Genomic DNA, 26,753 nt, shown 5'->3' on the forward strand with positions numbered 1-26,753 from the left:
GAGGAAGCAGAAGGATAATTGTCGCGATGACAGGAATGAGACATTAAAGGAAAAGAGGGCATTTAAAAGAGGGCATTTAAAAGAGCTATGAGATCAAATAGACTAGGGGAGGCAAATCCAAATCTGGTATTAAGGTCTGCAACTTTTGTCTTCCTGTTGTCTTCCAGCTTCTTAGATGAGAAACTGGAATATTTCCATGGCTGGATATAAAAAGTGTATTAGTCACTGGGAAGTGTAGGAGCCCTTCAGAGGTACAACAAGGCAGATTCTTCTATTCCATATGGAATTGCAGGCAGAGCGATGATCTTTTGCTGCCATCCAGCTGCTTGCTTCCTGGTGAAAATAAGTTTGTGTATTAGAGTGAATTAGTCCATGTTCAGATAATATTGTTTGGTGTTTTGCATTTTTTCCTGCTTTATTTTAGTATTCTGAGAAACTAGTCACATTAATGACTTTTTTTTTTTGTTATTGTTTGTTTCCTTTTTTCTTTTGTGTTTTTTTTTTTTCTTTAACTGCAAGGAGGTTTGGTATGTTTTCGCTGGGGGAAATGCAGAATGTTGATACATAGAGGCTTTAAGGCTGCTGAGGAAAATCTTAATGAAGCTGCTGAATTAGTAAAGTATGCTGTTGACAGTTTTTCTTGTAAATAGGAAAATAAGAGTCACTGTATTTCGAGCTGGACAATCACAGAATTCTTCTCCCTCTGCATTGTTGAGGTCTTTAATGTGTGATACTCTATGCCAATTTAATGGCAGCACAAATTGCAGCAAGTGTAAATGAACCACTGATATTTTGTTGTGTATACGTGGGTTTTTTCCAAGCCATGCTTTGCTTCTAGCCTGTTTGCTATAGTATCTGATGTGAGGAAGAACAGTTTTGTTATCCTGCTGAGAAGAGGGCTCAGCATTAGCAGATTCTCAGTTATATTAATAACTAGTAACTAGGGTAAAAAAACAGTATCGTTTAAAAAAATGCTTTGTTATCTTTTAGTAGTCTTCGTGCAAAACACAGGAGTTGCCCTATAATAGTCATTATTGTATGACCAGCATTGGAGCATTGAGAGCTTTCCAGAGATTCCTTACTTACATGAATCCTTGAAAACTTTACCTTTCTGTAAGTCTCTCTTCTCTAAGAGCTAACTGCATTGGAAAAAGTGAGCTGCTGTAGAAGGAGCAGGATAGCAACACCATGAAATATGTACAGTTATTACAGTGTTTATGAAATGTTCTGAATTGAGAACAGGATATCAATTAAAGCAAAGCGTTAAGCTTAGAAGTCTTCTAGTTCATGGGAAAGAATCACAGAGAATTGGTGATAATGTTATTCTGAATTTGTTTTACTCTCTTTCAGGCTGAGATAGCCCAGCTTCAAGAACAATTAGCTCTCAAAGATGCAGAGATAGAACGCTTACAAAGTCAGCTATCTAGGACCTCATCACATAGTGAAGTGGCAGAAAGAGGTAAGAGGAGGGGAAATAAAATTAAAAATCCAAACCCCTACTTTAACTTCACTTTGTTATCAGCTTGGCTCAGTATTTCAAGGTGATACAAGGTGATACAAGAATGGACTTAGAGAATTTATTTTGGGAGGAAAAATGGTGCAGATTTATTTTGTCTTCTGGTAGAGGCCTTTAATGTGTGAAATTCTATCCCAATCTAAAGGCAGCACAAGTTGCAATAAGTATCCTAAGGGCACTGAGACTTTTTCTACTGGAATTTTATTTACAATTTGACAGACTCATTGTAGTTCAGTGGGAATATATTTTTTTGTGTGTATACTTGCAAAATTTCTTTGAAAAATTACAGTTTCCAATTTTTAAGAAAAAAAAATAATAATTCTCACAGTAGTAACTAAGCATAATGTTTGAATGTCCAAACATTCTAGAACATAGTCATTGATCATGTCTTTCCTTTCTTCAGGACTAGATCTCATTTAGGCTCCCTCTCCCATGAAAGATTGGACCAGATGGTCATTCAAGGTCCCTTCCAGCCTGGGCTGTTCTGTGATTCTATGATATTGCAGGTTTCTGTTTTAAATCTGCACTGTTGATACAGGTCAATGGCAAATAAACCAGTTTGTTTAGCCTTTGGTCTCAACCACTCATGTCACAGTTCTCTGAAATACTGACTCCTTGGAGCTTCTGTCAATTGCTGGGCTGTGAGCAATATGACATTAGTGACATTTTTCTTCTCTAATACTGACACTTATCCGTGCAGTGAGATTTGTGTGGAGTTTACTGCAGCGCATCAGCTTAGCTGCACTAGCTGCTTTTGTGGGTGTTAACTAACGCTTCCAAAGTGTGCCCTTGTTGAGATGTGACTTTCCAGGTGCTCTGCTACCGCTTTGTCAGGGCTTACCAAGAATTTCCTTACAGGACTTAATGCAGGTATGTCTTTTCTAGAAGACTGCATTTTGTCTGTTGTTTATTCCACAGAAGTGACTTAACATATACTTGTTGCTGATATCACTCGGCTGCAGAGCTTGTGCATGTAGAGAACTGCATGTCTTACTAGAAAATTAGTTTGTCTAACAGCAGTGTTTTGTAGAGGAAATCTTCTACTAATAGAATTTTGTATTTTCTGCGAGATTTGCAAATAATTTATGATATTTCAAAGGAAAGATAGAGGTATGACAATAAATCAAGAGCTCAACAGCTTTGAACTTCTAGTGGTGTGTCTGTTCTTGTTCATGCTGAAGATGGGTGAAACTGTACTTGATTCCAGATGAAGAAGAATCAAACTCTGTACAGATTCTTTAAGCTACATTTAAGGAAACCGCTTAGACTATATTTGAATGAAAACATTATGCAGCAGTAATAATTCTTCTCCAGAAAAATTACTGATTGATCAGATTTTTAGGTGGTCTTCTGAAATAAAGTTGGAAAATCTTGTCAATGTACTTGTAGTATGCTAGAATGCATATTCTGATTAAATTGCAAAATTTATCTAATATGTGCTTTTTCTACATACTTTGACACTCACCATTTACCATCGTAGAGGAAGTTTATAGGAGAAGGCTGAAAGAAAAACGTAAGCCTTGCAATTCACTTTTGGCTTTATCTCACTGTTCCTTTCACACAAATTATAACTCAGATATATTCTGCAGCAGTAATTCAATGTTTATTTAGATTTGGCTGTCTAATTGTAATATCCATGATACATTGCTTTCATTGCTTGCAGCAAGCAGACAGCTACTTGCCCTGTTTAGTAAGATTTCACTTCAGGAAAAAAAAATAATCAGAGGTTCACAAATCAGATAGTTGGACTTCAAAGGGACATTGTCTAGGTTAACAGAGCCAAAACTTAACCTTTACCTCTTTTTATTTGTACATATGTAAAACCCATATAATATCTGGAAAGATGGCTTTAATTGAAAGCCTCCTTCCTAGGAGGGGAAGGATTTGGGCTTTCTTTTAAATCAGTGCAGTAAATTTAAAAGAAATGGCCTGAATAAAAATGTTTCCATACTTGATGTTGTTGTAAATATTGTAAGTAAAGTTTGCTTTAATGTGCTTAAAAATACCTTGACACGAGTTCTTTTTGAAGTCTAATATTTATAAAGAGAAATTAGTAGGACTGTGATTTTTAATGGCTTTTTAAAAATCTTCCAATTGCTTGCTTGCTGGCTTTAGTTTTTGATTTGGCTGCGTCTGTGCATGTCTTGTGTTGCTAAGTGTTCTCGTTTGCAAGAGGAATGTTTGCAAGGTGCATTTACATGTTTTAAAACTTAATCATTGCATGGTGTGTATTTTTCAGAATCACTACAAGAAAAACTAATTACAGTTTTTTGCAAATAGTTTAGATGTGACATTGTATGTTCAACATTTAGTTGTAAAACATTTTTTTAAAAGATGCTCTTTAGCAGTATTGTTTTTCTTTCTTCTCTCTCACTTTATGCCTGCCACATCTGTTTTTCATAGTCTTTTGTGAAACAAGTGGGTCTGTTTTAATGTCAAAGCATGAATTCCTTGAGTGACAGTTAGAACAGATAAACTATTTCAGGTTCTGTCTCCATCATCTAGATTTTATTTAGTATGTGCTGGTACTGGAGGACTTGCTAGGAATAGCGTGTAGAGAAGAAAAGAAAGATTTGGTTCAGCAAAGTTAAGATGACGCAATTAGCAGCCTCATAAATTTTCAGAAAGTGTGTTTTAATTGATTTGACTATAATATTCCTGAATAACCTCTATCTTGCAACACTGATTTTTTTGTGAGGCAAGTCTGTATTAGCTCTTGATGTAGATTTTAACTTAGTTATTCATACTGAAATGTTTTAGGAAAAAATGAATTTACAAATTTTCCTCATATCAAACTAGGGTTTATTATTTTTCATTTCCAAGTTTCATGAATGTCCTTGAACAACTAGTAGGAAGCTGGCAAATATTTTTCTCAGATGGAATATAATTAATTTTCATTCATACTTAAAATTATTTCCTTAATTATAGAACAGCAAACACACTCTCATCTTTTGCAAAATAAGCCTCAATGTTTCTTTCTTTTTTTTCATTTACTTGACTTGTAGAGTATAAAATAGTACAATGTAGCCTTTTATCAGCAAAACCAGCATGTTTCTGTTTTGCGATGCTTTTAATAGTTCAGCTTTTGAAAAGCTCTAAGTTCAATAGTGCATTTGCCATGCCACTGACATGGTTTTGGTTACTCTTAAGAACATAAGGAAAGTATCACAAAACATATATTGTTGACACTAAATATAGCAAGTCTATTTTCCTTATAACATTTTAAAAACATTTTTAGATCAGGAAGTTCAACGGTTGAAGATGGGAATGGAATCGTTATTGGCTGCAAATGAAGAAAAGGTGAGAAAATAATCCTCATTCTAGATAATAAGAATGAAATGACCATTTTGAATCTCTGAAATGTTCTGAATAACCTGCTTTCTGTAAGTGTGGTATTGCCCTGATTTTTGCGTTATCCCATGAGATTGTGACCGAAGGATGATTTTTAAATAGAAAGTGTGCCTGACCTTGCTAACCTGGCTGCAGAACTTCAGAGGCTCATTAGATTCCAGAGAAGAGTAGAAAGCCAAGGCTTAATAAGCAGAATCTCCTGGTTTCTGCTGTTGAAAAGATCACTAAGGTTTGGTCATCTCTGGCAGCTCTTCATCTTCCAGCCTGATCTGAAGTGCATTGATATGCCCAGTTTAGATTGTGATATTAAAAAATGTCAAAGTGACCTTTGAATCAGACTCAAATTTTGGGAGAAAGAGACCAGGATTTAGAGAGACAAGGGCTTTTTTTAAAAAAAAAAAGTACTAAAGGAGAGGAGGAGTGAAATTAAACCTATTTAAATGGTAAATATGGGGTTTTGTCTCTTATTGCTTGTATGCTGTTTGCCTGTCAATCAAACAATTCAAGTGCAGGGTTTAGGCCTAAGTCTTGGAGGATGTTGAATCTCCACCTTCAGATGCCACTGACTTGCTACATAAATTGTTCCGTATTTTTGGAGGAGGCCAGGGGGGTGTTGAGTGGGATTAATTCTTGAGGAAATTGCAGTTCTTGTTTTATGGTAATAAACTAGGCCATAGGATTTTCCTTTATGGTGACACACTCGTATATGATCAAATAGACAGTAACATACATCTCTAAAAACTTCCTTTAGTAAGTGGGGAGTCTGGACGGGGCAATGTTAATTCTGGAGAACATTAACGTGACTCATAATAACATATTTAGTTCTTTAAAAAAAAAAAAAAAAAAGGCCAAAATCTATGTCTGGAAAATAAAAGACATGGCATTATCTCTTGCCAAAGTTATTCCAAGTCTGCATAAGATTTTTGCATTTGAAGGGAATACAAAATATTGTTGCTTATGTCTTAATAGCTGGATATACTCACAGGGAAAGGAGGGTTATTTCCTTGGAAACTGGTGTTTAAACTAGTGGACTGATGGTTGACCCACAGCTTCTTAAATGTTTGATGTAGAACTGTTACCTTCAATAATATTGCAAAACAAAATAGTCTTCCTGAGGGAAAATAGGTCTAAATAGCTTTTGGGATAACTCTAAATATTCTCCGTGTCATTTAGGACAGAAAGTGATCAACTAAGTTGCTAGTAAGTGGTGCACATACTTAGTTTTTGAAAATCTGGGTATGTTAGTGTCAGTTCTTTGCTATGAAGAAGAACCTATTGCTTCTATCCATAGTTGGGATTACTGGGTATCTGGTTTAGGCCTGTCTTGTCTTGTGTATACTTGCTGAGGGGTGAAGGGAGGATCAGCATCATCTACCATTCTGTAATGTGATAAAGCTCTGGTTTCTGTGCAGTTACTCCTACAACTCGGTATCTGCTCTCACTGTAACGCAGCAAACGTGTACTGGAGCAGATTTTAACTGAAATATCTCTGACACTGATGTAGCTATGGCAGTGCAGCAGCTCAGTATCAGCTAATCACGTAAATACTTCCCAACTTCTTTGGAAGGTGTTTGTTTGTTGTTTTTTTTTTTTTTACAGTGACCACTGCTCTGCTTCTGTGGCTTTCCTGACACCTGCTTGTGAAAACTAATTCTTTATTACTTGCTTGGGTTTGTATTCAGTGCTCTCTAGTCACAGCACTGGGCAAGATTATCACACGGGAATGGTTTAGAACTGGGGTCAAAGAAACAGGACAAACTGTAAGAGTGCAAATTGCAAGATCACACACTTAGTGACTGACAGCAAGAATTTATTATCAAGGGCACAATATCATATGTAGAAATGAAGGAAATGACAGATCCAATCAAATAATTATTACTAACCATAACTATGTTGCGTCTGTGCAAAAGGCAAGCGCCCTGCCTGAATACATGGACCAAGATGCTTTCCGTACATCACAAGAAAGCGTTAGGTGTTGGAGAGAGAGTGGAGTCAGATAATGCGTCAGACATTCATGAATCCTCATTTCTTTGGTTCTGTACAGGTTTGACTGACTAAGTTCAAAAAGGTGTTTTCAAAACTGGAGTAAGTGTAGATGTTGGAATGCAGAACATATCCTACAAGAAAGGATTAAAGAATGTGACTAGACTGTTAAACTATACAAAACATAAACATGATTTACTTTACAATTACAGGTATGATGCTAGCAAAAAAACCAAACACTGCCCACTTCAGGCAATTGAGGTTCAACTCCAGTATTCACTTGACTTAGAAATGAAAGCAGATTTCCAAATGATGCTTCTGTAAATAACTAATTTACTAGTAATGTCAAACTCCTCAGGTTTCTTTATATCCATAATTTCACACTGTCCAGCAAATGTTATGTATGATGGCAAGTAAAAGTCAGGAAACATTCCTTACAAGGTATGTGAGAGACTTAATCCTGCTTTCTGGAAAAGCAGGCCAAAATCACAGAAATGAATGTGTAATACAGTGCTTGTGCAGGTTAAAAGTACAGGACTTTAAACATAATTTTATTTAATGCTTTTCACAGGACCGTCGAATAGAGGAGTTAACACTATTGCTAAGCCAGTACAGGAGGGTCAAAGAGATAATGATTGCAGCTCACGGTAAAATGTCTCGTGAATAATTTCCTGGTATCAGATCTTTTAAAAACTGCATGCAATACAACTGCTGTTTGTTGTCCTTTTAAATATATGTGTATAGTAATATATATTTTATTATGCATATATTTGTATCATGTTGGAGTGCTGCGAGAGTACGTATACGCTTTTTCAGATACAGAGAGGTTGGTGTGTTGTTGCCTGTAGTTTGTGGAGATTTCCATCTTGTTTCCTATGCTGTAGGCAGTACAAAAAAATAGGGTCAAAGCTGGGTGGAGACTTAGTTACAACATTACTATTCAGCAAGACTTCTGTGACTGAATCTTATTCTCGACTCCGTAAGTCATAACCTAAAACTTGTTCTACATCAGTTAATAAGTCGTCCCTCCTTGGAGCCCAGTTTTGGTGCTCTATGTTGTTTTTTTTTCAAATGGTGTCATTACGGATTCTGATTGATAAGGAAGGATGACTGATGACTGCTCTGGTTGTACAGCTGTGTGAACTGCTCATCAGTTGGGTCTGAAGCACTGCAGTTTACCTTGTTACATGCCAAGGCAATCTGCAGTCAGCAACTGCTCTCCTTCAGACACATTTCTATATACTGCAGTGGGGCAGGAGCTTTGGTTGCAGAACTCGTACATCCCTGTAGCGGTGGCTGGGTGGACAGCTGGGGCCGTGGCTTTATTAACTACTTCATGCAGTCCTGTTCCTCCTCGCTGATGGGACTCCTGTAAGTCTCCTCTGCAGTGCAGGCCTATGACCTATGTCCTTCATGGCCAAAGCTTCGAATTTCCTTTTTCACGGCTGCTGGTTGCCATCCCCTCAGTTGTACATGGGTTGTAGAGGCCAGACCAGAAGGAATCCTAGCAAAAAGGGTGAAAAGGAGGGAGCAAACAGCAGGTAGTCATGCAGACATAGAATTTGCCAACACAGGGGCAATTAGGAAAGTTCATTCAAATTAGCTAAAGGCATGTGTTTGTAGTATTCTTATTAAATTACATTATATCCTTCTAAAGAATCTGTTATTTAAAATGACATTCAGTTTGATTTAAATTAATTCATATGTAGGAGATTAATGAAGTATACAGAGAGGTATTAAGTTTGTATGGTGTTTCCTGTGACCGTTGTGTTATGAGTAACTTGTTCTTACAGTGTAAAATTATATCAGGAGACCTTAGTGGATGATGAATGTTAATTAATTAAATACATCCTATATTCAGATTTCCTGCACTGCAGCTCAACTCAGGAGTGGCAGTAATGATCAGCTGCCAACCAACCAGCTAGCATCAGTGACACAATGTTTTCCTTTTATATCATGTTTTTTTTATAGGCATTCACAAAAAGGAAGCTGATCTTAGGTGCAATTTGATACTGTTAGGAGGACTTTTTTTTCTTGTTTGCTAAAAAGAGTTGCAATTAATATAGAAAGTTCTGTTGCCCTTCCCTTCCATTAAGAAAAATCCTGACAGCCAACTAGGCAAGTTCCAGTTTGGAGGGAGCAACTGAAAACCCATAGTTGCTTTGGTGCACACAATATTATGTATTAAACTTCAAAATCTGAGGAAAAAATCTTTGTCCCACTTACAAGTTACGCTGCAGGAAGTGGAGTAGGTTGTAGGACAATCTCGTTTTAAGTTGCCACCTTAGTTTTCAGTACTAAATTTAGTCTGGAAACTTGACCTTCTGAAAGGAGAGTTCTGTTCAATGTACATCATCACATTAACAAACACAATATTTTCAGGTCTTGACAGAATGGAAACTTGTATTTAACACACAGGAATAGGGAACACGAGTCAGTTAAATCTCTCTCTGAATGTTCATGTAAAGAACAAAAAAGAAAAAAGTTCTCTCCAGTGAAAGTGTTCTGAAAGGAAATCCAAAAGTGGGATTGTAGCTTTTGGAGACATGCTGCTGTTAACTTGGAGACTCCCAAGACAGCTACACCGCTGTTACCCTAAGAGTAGGTGCTCTCAGCAGTAACCCCTGCAGTTCCACTCTCCTTGACCACATCCTGGTTGTACTTACTCGAGTGCACCATCCCCTTGTGGGACGTGGTTTTTGGAGGACATTTGTGTGGATGAACAAGGAGCAAGCCATGATGCTCTGGATTTTTGAGCTGGTGCTGTGGGGAGTACGATGGTGTTAATGTATGCTAGTGTAGACATTCAGTGCAGTGTCAGTAAAAAACCAGTGATGCTCAGCTTAATAAAACAAACCCCAAAAATCTGTGTGGGAACTAGAGTGTATACTGAGATTGTCCACACTGAGGTGTATACCATGATGGCTACAATATTACCACAACCCGAATGTGCTTGTTGCCATATGTGTGTTTGTGGGCATCTCATGTTTAGGTTGCCAAGAAATATCTCCCTGATTACTTATTTTTTTATTTCTAGAGATGTGTTTCAAAGGTTCCCTTTGAAATGTAATTCCTGCTTAAAAACTTTTGGTAGAATCAATGGGTTGAAATCTTCTGTCTCTAACTGTTTCAAATAATTACTTGACAGAAACACAATATATTGTAAGCATTTCTTATTTCTGCTTAAGGCAAGCTACAGATCATGTTGACAAAAGATGACTGACTGTTTACCATAGGTAGTGCACAGATTTTGTTTTTTTTAAACGTATTTTGGATTAAAGCAGGGCAGCTGCTTGAACCAGCCACTGACAGTGAAGTAAAATGTAAAGGCACTACCATGAACTTGACTACAGGGAGCTATTTTGGTTTTAGTAATTTGTGCTAGCTGAAGGGCTGCATACCAGGAACCACAGCGTAAGATTCAGTTCATATCCTGAAGGGCTAGTGGTCAGTATCGGGCTTGTTGGCAGTCTTTGCAGCTGAACAGCGTGATAACCAAGCTAATGTCACGTGAGTTTTCAAGTGATCTCTCTTCTAATAGTGCCAAGGCTTAACCATAAAATTTGGTGTTTTTTCATAACTGCCTAGAGCTGCTGCATATCTATCACATAAATTAGGAAGTATTAATGTGTTTAAAGGTCAGTCTAAATTTCTCCATTGTAGCACAGCAACCCTTCCCCATCCCGTATGCAACCATATGCATAGGAGATCTCCAGAAAAAAAAAAATTATCCAAAATACTCTGGAAGTTTGCTGAGCACTAAATATTCAGACCCTGATTTGGTATTGTAGCTTTGATAATTTGGGAATAAAAATCCTACTAAATAATGAATCTGGAGTATTTCAGTATTTGTTTAGATCTGGGATATCCAGAAAAACCTGGGGTGTGTTTACCATGTTGATCCTTGACCTAGGCATGGGGCACTACTTTATAATACAGATGATGTCAAACATGCTTACTACCTATAAAGTGATATGCTGTGAGTAAGAAAATGGTACTGACTTTAACTTGTCTCAGAATATTAAACTGAATTAGAGTGGTCCAGAAGCTGCCTCAGCAGCAACTCAGCTACTCACAACAGAGCACAGCATATAACTACAAGTGGCAGATTTGTTGCTTTAATATAAATCAGCTTGCTTGCAAGTCAGAGCCCAAAGGAGGGGTGAGGAGTGGAGAGGCTGGTAAACTACATGCATCAGAAGAAGACTGAAGAGGAGTTTAGAGACTGAAGTATTAGTCTGTCTGATATGGTCCAAAATCTTACTTTTTTTGCCTGTTTCTGTCCTTTTCTACCTCTGATCTTTAATGCTTGCAGGCTCTTCCGTCTCTGGTGGCAGTGAAGAGGAACTTGAGACAACCTTAAGGAAGTGGAATCTTTTGAATAATCCTCAAGGAGGATTATTTAAAACAGAGGTACTTAGTAAAGATGTTTTAGAAGCAAGTTCTTCTGTATATATGATTTGTTTGTATTGGTTTCTCTGTAGTAGTTAAGGTAATATAGATGAGGGTTTGGCCCTGGCTGAATTTTTGTGCCTTTAGGTATGGGCATTATAGATTCAGAATTGGGCACTAGAGTTACAGGCTTGAAACTCTTACTGCATTTTACATAGGCCTCTTCAGGAGAATTGCCACCAGCTATGCTCTCTCCGGTGCCACACAAAGCTATGGAAATCAGGCAAGACCTTTGTTTCTTGTTTTTCGTGTAGATTGTCCTAAGTTTGTATTATTTAATCTGTTTAGCTGATGGCATCTTGTCTTGCCTGTTCTTGGCTTCGCAAGACCTTTTAGGTAGTTGTGAAAGCAGTGTTTGCCGTGCAAGTTTGCAATACGTAGTTGTATAAGGTTTAAATTGCAGGAATAAATTAGCACCTTTATGTATCTGAAGATATATGTATTGTAGTACTTAAAACAGTATATTTCATTCTGATTTGAAGTGGAAGCATTCCAGTATCTTCAACTAATTTAACCTCTCCACAAGAAGAATCTTTGGAAATCATAATTAGGTAAGAATGAGTAACTTTAATTGAATGTAAAACATACAGCTGGAAATTTTTTTTTAAATTCTGCATTTTCCCATTTTAAAAATCTTTTTAAAAGCCTCTAATGTTGCACACTGTTCACAGAGAGTTGTTACTCTCTACTTTTGCTTGTTAAAAGCTTCTAAAAAGTGATCTATTGATACAAGGTTTAAAACCAAATATTGTGCCTTGTTGCCTTCCATTGTTGATCAAAGGATGTCTTGTTCTGTTTCTGGGCTCATCTGTTGCAGTTCTCAATACTATGAGTTTTAGGCTAAAAATATAACAAATGAATCTACTAATTCTGAATTGTCTGTTATATGCAGACATGACATGATATATACAGCTGTCATATGATACAGTTGTGGCATTTGCAAACATACTATGTTATATTAACTGCTGCTTTTTTGCCTGTCATTATTTTAAGGGCTCCGCAGAAAAAAAAGTCAAGTAGTTTAGAAGACTTGCAGAGTGAATCCCTGGAAAAGGTTGGTTTATTTGTAATCGCAATTTTTGGTGTTTAATATCATGACTAAAAGATAAGGGTCAAGTATAAATACTCTGCTTCACATATAGTAACCCTAATCACCACTAACATTGTATGTGGGGGAAAAGGGCCCTAATGATGAAACAGTTCAGGTTCTTTTTTTACCCTGTTGCCAAGCTTAGAATAAACAAAGTAGTTGACACACCCATACATACACATCCTCAAATTCAGCTTTTCAGCTGAAAGAGAAGACAAATAGTTAAGAGAAATACAACAAATAATGTTTAATAAGGAGTCATTTTGTGGAACTGCATTATTATTTCGTTTATATGTAAGTGTTTTTAAAATAATTTTGATGTCCAAATTGCTAAAAATGTTAAGGCAGCAAATCCTGAAAGTAATTAAATACTGGGCATGGGTATTTCCACATAGGCTTCCTTTTTGAGTGTTTGCATGTAAATATGAGTGTCGCTTTCCAACTTAGATTTCTGATACAAATGACATTCCTGAAGATGGTAGAGATGCTGCCTTAGTTAAATCAGCAGGAGCACTGTTATTAATTCAGAGGGTTAATTCCATTCCAGAATAAAGACTTTCCAATTTACAAAGTCTCATTACATTATGGTCCAGAGGCTTCTTTTGTCATTATGTACACTGAAATTTTTCTGCCCTTGTAATTATGCTTTGTGAGGCTGTTTCTGACACTTTCTATACTCAAACTAGGCTTAATACTAGATTACCTGCACCCTGTATTGCCATTTAAAATGGTACTAGTAATATGATTGTTCCAGTTCTTCAAATTTTGTTAAATTTTTCTTAAATCTCTGAAGATGGAGTGACCAAATAAAATGTTTGAAACTTCTGTTGCACTCATTTGATTGTGGTCATACATGTGACAAATCAATTCAGAACTAACATTTCATTCCATGTGGAATTTATCAAGGTCTGTTTTCTTCTCATAACTTTTATTTTCCTGTCTGAAATTCAGAAACTTAATTTGTCTCTGTGATATGATGTGATAAGGCTGTACCTACATGTTTAGGCTGTAAATCTGCTCTATCTGTTAAATCAGAGTTAAATAGAGGAACAAAAAACTGCCAAGGATATGAGAGAATTGTAGCAAGCCAGCTCCATGTTCAGCAAGGTATTTAAATTGTCTGCCCTAATATAGGCGTGAGGCTTCTTGCTGAAATAAATGAGACCTCGCTATGCATATGAGTGAGTGACTAAATGTGAATTAGTTACAACCAAAACTGAGGCCAAGAAAACTTGTTTTGCTGAATCAGCATAAGACTGCTTCTTGCATTAAGTCCAAGAGAACTTGTGCTAGCGGCACTGTCTGCTGGAGCTGTTCTACTTTGCACAGAACTCAAATTCCAACTATGTCTAGCAGTAAAAATAATAAAATAAAATAAACCACATTGGTGTCTCTGACCTAGCCATGCTGGTATTTTTATCACTTCATTTCTATCACAGCTCTTTATGGTTTCAGCTGGATACATACAGTATTGTGTATGTTCTTTTGTTATGTCAGTCATTTTTCTGTTGTTTTAACTGTTAAACAAATGTTATGTTCCCAACTTAAAGTAAGTCTAAAGGGACCACCAGGAAGCCTGAAAATAGAAAAATGCCTTTGATCACAACAGAACCTAAACAGGGCCCAAATTTTGTAGAGTGGTTTGAACACACACATTTAGTATTAAATATTTTATTGAAGTGAAATGAAGAGATAACAGACCTTGTAATATATTGTCAATGCATTAAGTAGCATCACTATAGTAATAAGACTACAATTGATGTCCTGTGTATGTATGTTAATACTAACCTTTGTCTGTTGCTTTTTTCCATAAAACTTTGAAATTACCCTCCCTGCAACTTCGTAGTATGTAGACGGAAAACCAGTACAGCCTGTTGTAGAACAAGAGGTATATTAACTGTAAACTCTCTTAACATTGATCTGTTGTGATGTGCTGTGATGGTATGGCTGTGTTTTCATATTCATTTTCTTTTTAAAATGTTTGCATAGTTCAAGTACTGACAAATTCTGAGAACAGTGGTAAGGATTTGAGAGGGAATTTTTTTTTTTTATCAAAAAGCCTTTAGGTGAGGTTAGAAGCTGAAGTCAGTCAATTTCAGAATATACAGTGCTAATGTAATAAGCCAGTTTCTCTACTCATAGAATTTTTGGTACAAGTCAGGATGTACTCCTGCAGTTGCCAAAATAGGAGCAGGCATTGAGGAACTGAGGAATCTGGACTGCAGTTATAGTATCACAAAGATCTGTCTAGGCCTTGAAATAAGAATAGGTAAACCAGTGGTTATCTCATTAAATATTTCATGTATCATCCTGTCACAGACCATGTTCTAAAACAATTTTGCTAGAATGGGGTTACTAAATAGGAGTATGCGACATGTTTCTGTATACTAAATATGTTTTGCGTGTTTTCAGTACAAAATTTTCCTCCATAACCTCCTTTCTGATACTGAAGCATTTGCCAATATGAGCTTATTCCAAAACACCCACTGAATGTACACCACGCCCACTAATGTCAATTGGAGTTGCAGGTTCATTGCTTCTCTGGAAAACCCTCTATATTCCTATAGTTCTGACAGAGTGATGGCTCCTTCATCTTGTCATTTGAATTCAATATTGAAGAAGTCTCAACATGCCATTTCCAAAACTGTAGACAAGTACCTATGTGAAACACATACTTTGGCTGGAAAAGTATCTTGTTAGGCTCAAAACTATCAGATTTATATGCAAGTTCTAATCTACCCTAGTACAAGAAGCAAGATCCTCAAGTAGTTGATCACTGAAAAACTGAATGCAGGGAAAATTAAGAGATACTCTATTTTTAGCAAAGCCTACAGACCCGTTCCCTTCCGATACAATATACTGAGACTTTGAGGACCAGCTCTTGTGAGCTTTGTTGCTAGAGGAAGGTGCTTCCAACACAAGTGATCTCACTGATGCTAGTGACACTGTGCGTGTGTATCGTAGCTGCAGGCAAGCATACGTCAGACTCTTATTTTAGCCTGACATGGACAAAAATTGTAGAGTCAGTAGCCATTCAGACGATCCCTAAAATACAGCTCAGCCTATGCTTTTTTTTTTTTCAGCATATATCAAAAGTGTAACTTGTGCTTAGGTTCTGTAACAGAATTGGCAATTATATATTTAGCTATATATTTGGCAACTATATATTTAGGTATGATTTTTTTTTTTTTAAACCTTGCATTTGTAATTTGTGTAATTCTGTTAAATTTCTGTACTCTAACTTTATTGTTGGTTCTTTTACTGTTATTAATGGTGGTGGGCAAGTATGTTTGACGAAATTTGAGTTATACAAATACTTTTGGCTTAAATTCCAACAAGACAGGATTGTGACGCAGAAACATAGACAGTCTGGTGCAAACCAGGGGAGGAAATTGACAGAGCAAAGAATGGGCTGAGCAGTAACTAAATGCATTTCTGGCACTATCAAGTTGACCTTGGAAGCACCAAATTACTATAGAGTGCCAGAGTCCTAGAGGAAAGGGAGACAGCTAGAAAAAGTCTTATGGCAAAACCAGGTAATATTCAACATATAATGTATTTTAATGTAATATACAGTCTGGCTGAAGTGGGAGGGGCAGATGACAGAAGAGAAGGCTGTGTCTCAGTTAGAAAACTGTCAGCTGACTGTTGGATTTCAATTGAATTATCTGTAAGAAGGAACATGGAGAGAGTGATGTCATTTTGAAGGATGAACTTAAATACTTTATCCTCGACTTCTAAAATATTGTGTACTGGACTGCAGATGCAATGAGCGGTTTCATTTATTTATTTATTTTCCTCCTTCTTTTTTCAAAACAAACCAGAGTAAGCCACTTGTGAAAGGCAGCAAGTATCAAACCTTGCCAGGAAAGCTGCCTCGACCCTTACAGAATGGAGAGCAGGGAACATACAATGCGCCAGATGGATGCGGCATGAACGACCATGAGGACAACAGCATCCTGGGCCTAAGTATGTATCCACTCCTCTCCGAGAGGGTTAGGTAGGAGAGGAAAAAAGCAAACGGTTTGAGGGGTTGGGACATAACATGGTCTATAATCTGCTATGCCAGAACAATGGACTATGACGTTCACACAATTCAGTTAGGGAAAGTTCTACTTTTTTTTAACAACGTACCAAAAACAGTCCACATTAGCTTGCTGGAGAGTAAAAGATGGTTTTAAATTAGAGCATTCTTTTCTGTTGCACTTGATATAATTTGCTGACATCATTGATAGCATGAGTAATGAAGAGACACTGTTTTGAAGATTGTGGGGAGAGCATTCTGAAAGTCAAGAAATCTGTAACTAAAATTTGGAAAATTTAGAGATGCAGACATACTGACAATGTGAATAAGCAGTATTTTTTCCAGACACACTTCCAATGCTCCCCTGAGCTTGCTGATCTGTTTTCTTAATAAGCAAACAAACAAAAATGCACAGCCAAGTATGTCATCCATACTTTGAAAAAATGTACATGAGATTGGTATACTAAAATAAATTCATCCCTTGCTATCCCACTGCATTTTACTGTGTGAAAATTTACAATATAACTGGCACTAATGTGCACATTTCAGGCAAAAATCCTAGTATCAGCACTGTTGGCTGCTGTAGCTTGTGGAGACCCACAAGTCAAAAATTAACTTGCAAGGTGCAGAAAAACATCAGTGGATTTCGAAAATACAAGTAGATCATTATTCCACAACCATAGCCATGTGTGGAAGCCTATATTAATTTCTTTTCAGTGACATCTTAAGCATGGATTTATTGACAAAAACTATTACAGTGAGGCACAGAACCAGGTATTTGCAAAGGACTGAAGAGCTTGGGAGCTCAGGCACAAGAGCATCATCCCTTGTGATTTTGAAGTGTTCGTACACTTTAAAAAGTTGTGGTGGTTTTTTGGTTTTTTGTTTTGGTTCGTTGGGGGCTTTTGGTGGTGGTTGTTGTTGGGTTTGGTTTTGGTTGGGTTTTTTTTGTTTGTTTGTTTTGGTTTGGTTTTTTTTTAAGGCCTTATGGTCCTAAAAGCTGGTTCAATAGGTTGTGGGTTGTTCGGATTTTTTTTAAGAGTTTTTCTGTGATTGCAACATTGTAGGCAATGCATGAGCCATGCTATTATGTCTTTAACTGCAGGATTATCCAAGGATGGGTGATCTTGTAAAGGAAAATGTTCTTTTTCTAGAAGCAAGCAATGACTCCTTAAATACACTGAATTAACAGAATTTTTTATGCAGGTTGGTTTGTTTCTTGCATGTGCAGTAAACTCATTATACCTCCAATTCTGTATTTCAGAGGAATTTGATGTAATCTTACACATTGCTTCATTTCAGATATTCTGCAGGCTCTATGGAGCTCTGTAGTATATGCTTAATGTGTTAAAATTGTAAAAAACAAAAGAACAAAAACAAACAAACAAACCCCCAGATCATCCCTATCTTTTTAAGATGACCTGTACAGAATTCTTCGGGCTTGTGCACACCAATGCATATTCACTCTCATGTCAAGCATAACTGCTTCTTTTCTTTTTGTTTCTGCTTTTAATGCTTAGCTTACTTCTTTGCTCTTCTGTAACTTTATTTTGCTGGTGTTTTGTATCTTCTTTGCTTCTCATCTGGCTTTCTGCTTCTTGGGATGACTGAAGATCGCATCAGGAGTGTCAGTGCACCAGTGCTAGGTATTGTATCCAAACAAGATGCAACTTTAACATGAATTTTGCTGCCTTTTTTTTTCTTTTCCTTTTTCCCTCTTTTTCACTTCTCTATGAAATACTAATACCAAATGGGCCATCCAGATTGAATTCCATAAGTGCAGTACCAAAATGAAGTAACAGCTTTAGCTGTATGGCATTTGGATGGAAATTTTTTTTTTTTAAGATACTTACGCCTTGTTTCATTCTGTTTTCAGTGAAGTCAACAGAAATTCCCACTGATTTTGATGGGAGGAGTTTTGGTATTAAGAATAGGCAAGGCACGAGTCTGACGGGTGTGCTTCAGTCTGAAGACCTTGAATTCATGTATTTAAATACAAATGACTGAAATAATGATATTGTTTTACCCAATGTTTGGGGTTTTTTTATTTTTTGTATCAAATGTACAGCTACTATTTTTTTTCACCTTCTGAGCATGTTTTTTTATACAAGAACAATTTTATAGCTATCTTTACTTTTTTATTGTGTTCTGTATATAAACATTAGTCTCCCAGATAACAACTTTGTTAATAATTAGTATAAAATTTGACTATATTACTGTTCTTAACTCAGGAGAAACAGAGAATGTGGATGGTACAGTAGTCTCAGATGACCTTTCACCTCTTTCTTCGGGAATGGATTCAGGTCCACAATCTCCATTGTCTCCAGAAAACAGAAAGAGTCCAAAAGGGATCAAGAAAATCTGGGGAAAGTAAGATATTTTTTTTTTATTATTTTATTTTTTTAAGTTCCCTGTCATAGCATTTCAGCCGAGAATGAATCCAGTTCTCGCCAAAAGCTACACTATCTGCAGCAAGAATAAAGTAAGATTCAGGAAAATGAGAGAAAACAGCTCTGTGATTGTACAGGTGTGTCTCTGTGTACACATAGGTGTAGAAAAATGGATAGTAGTCTTCATAGCACCGTGCTGTTGGAAGAAATAAAACGCTGCTGTCATCTTATAATGCTAATAATTTAGAATGCCAACATTTTCATTAGCTATGAAAAAGTAAATGACAGTAAGTTGTTCATTACAGAAGCCATCAGGTCAAAAATGAGAGAACGCAGAAGAAACAAAAAGCAGGGGGACTGAGTTTTACTCTGTTCCCTTTATCTGTTTCAGGGAGCAGATATTTATGAGCCTGGCCTCCAGTGTGGATTATTAATTGGGGTGAAGCGTTATGGCTGCTCTGCAGGGTGGTGTTTTGGTTGTGTGGGTTTTTTTTTTCTCCTTTCCTTGGAGTTAGGTCTAGACAGTGTTTGCCTGGAACTTCTTCAGCTACCACTTGAATTAGATGTTTATTGTTTACAGGAAGATTAGTACAGCTTCGGGTTGTCAGTATAGTTTCCATAGGAAACAAATGTTGTCTGTCACAAGCTAATAGTACTATCTTGGCACTCTTGTCTTGAAAGAATAAGAAGAACTCAGTCAGGTAACTTCCCTGCAGACGATCTGGGCTTGGCAGAGTTTCGAAGAGGTGGTCTCCGTGCAACAGCTGGGCCTCGGTTATCCCGATCAAAGGAAACCAAAGGCCAGAAAAGGTAATGGTTCCTTCTTTACTTTGCACAGCGTATTATGTGCTGTTGTTAAGTGTGCTGAACAGCCAAACCCTCCTCTTGTGAAATAAGTTTCATTACATGTGGAATTCCACAACAACTGGAAAGAGTCTCTCTGGTAGAAAATACCAGAGTAGCTACCCCGAGTAGCTCGCCTATCTGCACTCCTTCAGCTGCAGGACACAGCAAGAGCTGTTTGTTGGAGTGTCAAAAATGTCACCTTGTTAAAGAAGAAAACTTATTATCTCCTGTGGAAATATCTGCAAAGTGATGAGGATTCAGCAATTCCCTTTTTCCTCTTTTCAAACAGTGAATGGGAAATTCTTATTCATCTCTCACACCCCAGCTGTTCACATGTTGTGGCTGGGCAGCCAAATTAAGAGGACACTAGAACCATGGCATATACTGCGAGAATGGCTGTTGGCTTCTATTATTGCACAGAACAAAGCCCACTAATAAATATGCTGTAGTACTGCTCTGGCATGTGATGAGCTTTCTGATAATAACCATAATTCTTTCGTTCAAGATTTTTCAAATATTTCTTGTACTTTTCAGTGACTACAATGCTCCGTTTGCTCAGTGGAGCACTGAAAGAGTTTGTAACTGGCTCGAGGACTTTGGTCTTGGTCAGTATGTCATTTTTGCACGGCAGTGGGTGACATCAGGCCATACACTGTTAACTGCAACACCTCAGGACATGGAAAAGGTAATAATCTGTAACTGTTCCTCTCAAGCAACCATACATGTTGATTCTGTACAACCAGGCCCCTTCAAACAATTTGCAGTAGATACCTAATGAGATTAAAAGAGCCAGAGACAAGGCAAAATATTTGTTAATGGTTATTGTTGCAGGAAATGGGAATAAAGCATCCACTGCACAGGAAGAAATTAGTTTTGGCCATTAAATCAATAAATGCAAAACAAGATGAGAAGTCTGCACAACTCGATCATATCTGGGTGACACGTAAGTCTTTGCCCAGGGAATTTCCCCCACCCCTATGGATGGGCTGCCTGATGTTTGTTTAAGCAGTTACCAAGCATCTTTTGAAGAGCACTAAGTTTCAACATAGTAACATTTTCCATAGAACGAGGATTTTTGTGGTGTTTTTGACATCCGAATATACAGCTGTCCAATATGATCTTCCAAGGGGAACGCTGTCATTCAGAGTGCAGGGAAGTAAATGGGGGGGCGGGGGGGCACTCAATCTGGAAAGAGCTACCTCATGCTGCAGAAGGTATGTGCTCAGTCACACACTGTATGTAGAAATATCACAGGGGTATTGTGGACAAGGCTGTTTGGTGGGAATTGCTTTTAGGCTTCTGGTGAGAGGCTGACCTTTTGAAAGGTGAAGAGATAGAAGGAGCTATCTGAATGCCTCAGAAGTAGCCAGCCTAGACAAGAAGGGGAAAAGCACTTCATTCTCACTGATACGGATTTGGGTACACTACTGTTCTTGTATCTGCAGGATGGCTTGATGATATTGGTTTACCCCAGTACAAAGACCAGTTTCATGAATCCAGAGTTGATGGGAGAATGTTGCAGTACTTAACTGTGGTAGGCTAAAATCCTTTTTCCTCGGTTTAACCAAATTTAACTTCAGAATGAGCAAAGACACTTACAATTTCCCTTTGAATGTGAACGGTTAAAGAATTTTTTGCAAGACAGAAACAGTGTCAATAGTAACTCATTTGTGTTGTCTAGCGCATGATTACTATTCCTAAGGTACCTAAAATAAGTCATAGGATATGTTATAGCTAACTTCTTTCTTTCAATATCATGTAGCACACCACCAATAGAGGTAAAATGACCTATTTTACCTGCAGCTTCTGGAGCGTGTTGTTCACCACACCAAGGTAGCAACAATATTCAGCAAACTAAAGATAAAGCAGCAAATCCAGGAATCTGTACAGCTCCAACCACTTTAGCAGCAAACTATGCACTACACCTAGCCACTGTGTTTTCTTACATTTTCCCTGCCCAGGTTTGGATAATTAAGTATTTGTTTTTGTTAACTGTGCTATGAAAAAAATGCCTAATTTAGCTTGTCTATGCTGCTTAAGGAGCCTCTGTTGTAGGAGCATCGTCCCTACTGTTCCGTGGTTAGGCGAGTGCTGCTAGCTGCCGTGATCCTACCCACAACAGGATCTTAGCCAGATCAGAAACAGTCCAAATATTTTAAAATTGGCCATGAGCCTGGATTTTACTTAATAAGCTGCAAGCTTTCCTTCATTTTTTAGCCACGTCTTGCTATGGTACAAGGGTTAAAAGAACCAAAACAAACAAACAAACAAAAACACAACACACCAAACAAAAAAACCAAAACAAACAACACACGACTACTCCCAAAAAACCCACCCCTAAAAAACCCTCTCTAAAATACAAAATTTTATTTTACCTAACCACAGTTATGGTTGTCTATATAAAACTACATAGCAAGCTTAAAAATATTTCTTCTTGGGGAAAGTACCTGTTTTGGTACATATTCTGTGCCACTTAATAGGCTCTCTCCTTTGCAGAATGACCTTCTCTTTCTGAAAGTCACCAGTCAGCTGCATCATCTGAGTATTAAATGTGCCATTCATGTGCTGCATGTCAACGGTTTTAACCCCCACTGTCTACGCAGGAGACCAGTTGAGGAGGTAAAAGAATGTTTAAATAAATTAAACAAAGGCTAATTACCTGATTCCAGCCAAAGGGGATAGAAACTTAGCAGCGTACAATGATCCAATAGAATCGCTGCTACTAGGGAATTGCGTCTAAAGCAGTAGTTATGCTGCTTTCCAGCTCTGGAATGTAGCATGTACTCACTGATAATAAAAATCTACTCAGTCCTTAAGTGCTTGAGCCACTTAGTTGAATCTCATGCACTTCCCTTTAGAAATTATTTGCTTAGTTTAAAGAAGTTAATTCAGCTTCCAAGAGAATAATTTGGAATGTTTTTTTCTTTGCCTGTCCTAATTTTTAACTCTCAAAGTCTGTAAGGTTTTTGCCTTCCCTGGGCAGCATAACTTAGTATTAAAGACTAACAATAACGCTGTTCTCAAAATGCTCCCTTTCTTACACCTAGCATCTGTAAGCTCTACTGTTACACTACTTGATGCAATATATGGGGTTTCATCTGTACTAGACTATGCCTGCCATCTCGTCAGAGGGCTGTTTGAAAGAGGCCGTGAATAGAAACAATACCTTAGAATCCGGGAAAAAATGCTGCTCTTTGAGGGAGAGGAGGAGCGATGTTTTTATCTAAAGTGAGGATACATATCGTGAACGTGCAGTGACAATGCAGGCTATAGTGTCATCATCTTTTCTGGTTACTTTAACAGAACAACGTTTCGCCTTCTGAAGTAGTTCAGTGGTCCAATCACAGAGTGATGGAATGGCTCAGATCAGTCGACCTGGCAGAATACGCACCAAACCTTCGAGGAAGCGGCGTGCATGGTGGCCTGATTGTAAGGATTTGTTTTAACATTTTACTATATACCTACTAAAAATTGACAGACTGTAACAGAAAATATCTTTCATCTGGTGTTTGTCAAGCAGGAGGAAACAAATACATCTGCAATATGACAGCATGATCAGGCCTTCTAAAGAGCCTCTTTATCGTATCCATGCATCTTAATTTTACAAAGGAAAACTAAAGTAAAAAAGGAACAGCTAAAACATTTTTTATAATTAAAGCTGAGCTGTGCATGAGTGTTTAACAACAGTACGTTAAAAAAAAAAACACACCACCACAACAAACTGTATCATGGGAAAGTTACTTACTGATAAGGCATCACTGAGTGTTTCTTTAAGTGGCTTCAATAGAATTCTGAGCCACAGTAAACTGTCCTGAACTTGCAGCAGTCTTGCCAGCAATCAGGAATGACTTCTTTTTTTTTTTTAATTCAAAACATTCAGAACTATTTGCAGCTTAGTAAAGTCAGAGTTTTGAAATACTGCGATTCTAGTGCTGTAGAATTTTTGCAAAAATGAAATAGAAAAAATTGTGCTAAGATTAAGTTTATACTCAGAGTAGAACAGAAAATTCTAAAACCAAACTTGTTCAACCCAAACAAATGTGAGGTTTGATGGTAAATATAAAGATGTATTTGCCTGATCACAGTCTGCATTTCTTAGTGCCTACTTTCATGTATTTCCCATTCAAACCTTAGTATTGTATCACAGGTGAGTTATAAAAGGTCTAATGTAGATAGACAGCTTAGTAAGGTTGAGAAATTCCTCTGATAAGCACTGTACTGGTTTACTGTTGCAAATATTTAACCATATAAAAAAAATTATTCTGCTATTTTTTAATAGATTCTTGAACCTCGCTTCAATGGTGACACGCTGGCAATGCTGCTGAATATTCCACCTCAGAAGACCCTACTGCGACGTCACCTAACAACCAATTTTAACGTATTAATTGGACCAGAGGCACAACGAGAAAAAAGAGAAATAACAGAGTCAACAGCATACACAGCTCTGACCACCACTGCCAAAGTTCGGGTATGTACTGCTTTCAAAAAGGAGGTATTTCAGAATTTCAGACTTCCTCTCCCGTGTCTTATAAAGAAAACATGGGCAGGAAGAAGTCAGTTCTAGAGGGTGTGTTACATTTTCCTTAATTCTAGATACCAAAGCACTTAACTTGTACCTGTTTAAATTGGCTTCTGAAATAAGCATGCAATCCCTTCTGTCTTTTCTTAGAAGGGACACCATCTAAATGTATTCAACATCAACTGTAACTCCCAATTGGAAAACAAATAAATGTATTTAGTTCAGAATCTATGTACTTGAAGGACTAGGGTATAGCAGTAAATCAAAAAGGAGAGGATTTTGAATGTTTAAAGGACAACCTTGTTTTTCTTATTCAAAACTTGTTTTCTTATTTTAGCCAAAGAAACTTGGATTTTCACATTTTGGAAACTTAAGAAAAAAGAAATTTGATGAATCGACAGACTACATTTGTCCTATGGATACAAACCCAGCTGCTCCGAATGGTACTCAGAAGAACTATGGTGGATACAAAGGACTTAGTCCATTCACGGAGAGGGAACTGGATCAGGTGGGACAGACAGACTGATGCCATTCTCATCTCATCCTCTCCATGCATTCCAAAGCTTGCAAATAACCAAACGTTAGCATATAACAAAGTATTTGCTACATCCGCATGAACTCATTGAGAAAGTATTGCTATGGACACTGGAAAGAGCTCTATACTAAGAATGTCAGGTTAATTTTTTTAATCAACATCATAATAAACTCATCCATCTTCAAGCCCTTTTTCAGGAATAGAACACCTTTACACTACGAAGATCGATGTATTTTGACAATTAAGGTGGTGGTTGTGGTAAACACAAGACTTTCGTACTTCTAGCTTTCATAATCTCAGTATGGCACAGTGCTTTTTTCATTATTTTTCATTATGGGTGGTTTTTAATGTAATAAATTTATTTGGACCAATTTGTACAAAGCTATCAAGTTATATATTAAAGTACAACTGGATTGTATATTTTTAACTGACATTAATCAAAGAATCCAACTGAATTTTTCTTTCATTTTGTACAGTGGGGAGTACTTATGCTTAGATGGTACGTGTGAAAACAATGCATCAGTAACGAACAAGATTATTAATAAACCAATACTTAAATAATTCACTTGTCATGTAGTAGTGAACTTGTGAATGAAACTGTCTAGACTTCATACAGACAAATGATGAAGACTAAAAACCATCAAATTTTATTCAACTTTGCTGTTGTGTAAAGGGATGTAAACCCTGAAAAACGGAGCCCCTGGAGGCTTGTGTGAACTTTGGCAACACACAAGAGCCAGTCAGAGGCAGCTGGGGTGAGCTATCCTATCTCCAGTGCCCTTAAGTGAAATAAAAACATTTTAAGCCTGATAAGAGAATGGTCACAAAATTGAAAAGACTAACTGTGAAAGTAATTTTTTTTCATTTGCATGGTTTACTACATCTAACATCTCATTTGTGTTCATTATCTAACCAGTGTCTTTTTCAATGTACACTTTAGTAAAATAAAGTAGGGACAATACCAAATCCTGACTGTAATTTAGTATGGATGTCCACTTGCACAGGTAAGAATTGCATGTGAATGCATTAAGAGCTTACACTGTGCAGTTTTCAAGCATTACAAGAACAGTGGATTTTTCTCTAGGAGCATGGTCTTTCAATTAAGCAGGCATGATTTCTGAGCATGTGCTCATGCAGTGACATCTCAATGCCATAGAACCAACAGCCTTTTTACAGAAGAGTAGGTAGGACTGTATCATGAAGGACTCTTGCTTCTTGCCTGTGAAAGAAGACTACCAGAAGTATAATAAGTGTTACACCATCTGGAAAATATTACTGTTCATTGACAATATTAGTTAAGCTTTTTCTTTTCTTGTGTGAATTACAGCTCAAGTTTCATGGGATCAATCTTTCTTAATCAGGATTCACTCTTTCTAGCGTTAAATGTGTGTTCACAAACCTTCTAGCACAGAGGCATTTCTGTTAATGTGTAGAAATTAGAGCTTTTAAACTTATCACAACTTCATTTGTCCAGGCACAGATACCTCCCTAAAATGCATGTAGAGTGAATAAAATTGCACATACTGTCCGATTTGAACTAGTTCCTGAATACCTTTACAGCTGGAACATTCCGAAGGAACAGTAATGCAAATAGGGGCTCTTTCTCAAGGCATAAGCCATCTTACGGTATGTACTAATTCCACTCTTGTTTTAAAGTCACAAATGTATTCTGCTAGAATTCAGTGACAGTTGGTCATTGCTGGTGGTAGTTAAGAGTAAGTGGGTAACTGTTCTTGTTAAATACCTCTTTAGAGCCTGGTTGCACATTCACAGTCCAAAAACCCCCTGCTTTTAAATCGCACTAGAAATTAAGTTTCTTTTAGGCCCAGTTTTCATGAACTCTGCTCTCCCTTTGACCCAATGCCAGATATTCATCCCCTTAAATGAAAACAATTCCTCAAAGATTTTGCAAGTAACCACCATCAAATGCCTCAGTCATAGCAAAGTCTAGCAGAGAGGTGCAGCCTTGAAACTTTACAGGAGCTAAAACGCCGGGGGGTGGGGGGGGGATCACTACTAATGCCTGACTACATAGCAGCCAATTTAA

General features: G+C 37.3%; 2 protein-coding genes across 2 annotated transcripts in view; one reads left to right on the forward strand and one right to left on the reverse strand.

The window, feature by feature from the left end:
* Positions 1-26,753, forward strand: part of PPFIBP2 (PTPRF interacting protein, binding protein 2 (liprin beta 2)) — an 87,102-nt gene that overhangs the window by 59,987 nt on the left and 362 nt on the right. The window contains exons 9-27 of the mRNA XM_009703285.1: positions 1,351-1,459; positions 4,755-4,816; positions 7,422-7,497; positions 11,166-11,263; positions 11,461-11,525; positions 11,785-11,853; positions 12,296-12,356; positions 16,217-16,361; positions 18,030-18,062; positions 18,648-18,786; positions 19,488-19,616; positions 20,187-20,337; positions 20,484-20,595; positions 21,098-21,186; positions 22,149-22,271; positions 22,956-23,081; positions 23,932-24,120; positions 24,509-24,679; positions 26,267-26,332. Of these exons, the coding sequence (XP_009701587.1) occupies positions 1,351-1,459; positions 4,755-4,816; positions 7,422-7,497; positions 11,166-11,263; positions 11,461-11,525; positions 11,785-11,853; positions 12,296-12,356; positions 16,217-16,361; positions 18,030-18,062; positions 18,648-18,786; positions 19,488-19,616; positions 20,187-20,337; positions 20,484-20,595; positions 21,098-21,186; positions 22,149-22,271; positions 22,956-23,081; positions 23,932-24,120; positions 24,509-24,679; positions 26,267-26,332 (2,013 nt within the window). The remainder of the gene's footprint in view (positions 1-1,350; positions 1,460-4,754; positions 4,817-7,421; positions 7,498-11,165; positions 11,264-11,460; positions 11,526-11,784; positions 11,854-12,295; positions 12,357-16,216; positions 16,362-18,029; positions 18,063-18,647; positions 18,787-19,487; positions 19,617-20,186; positions 20,338-20,483; positions 20,596-21,097; positions 21,187-22,148; positions 22,272-22,955; positions 23,082-23,931; positions 24,121-24,508; positions 24,680-26,266; positions 26,333-26,753) is intronic.
* Positions 18,629-26,753, reverse strand: part of LOC104164066 (NADH-cytochrome b5 reductase 2) — a gene marked incomplete at its 5' end in the record, with an annotated part of 19,482 nt that continues 11,357 nt past the window's right edge. The window contains one exon of the mRNA XM_009703286.1: positions 18,629-18,737. The remainder of the gene's footprint in view (positions 18,738-26,753) is intronic.

The sequence above is a fragment of the Cariama cristata genome, unplaced genomic scaffold, assembly GCF_000690535.1.
Source record: "Cariama cristata isolate BGI_N322 unplaced genomic scaffold, ASM69053v1 scaffold3577, whole genome shotgun sequence".
In the NCBI taxonomy this organism is placed as follows: domain Eukaryota; kingdom Metazoa; phylum Chordata; class Aves; order Cariamiformes; family Cariamidae; genus Cariama; species Cariama cristata.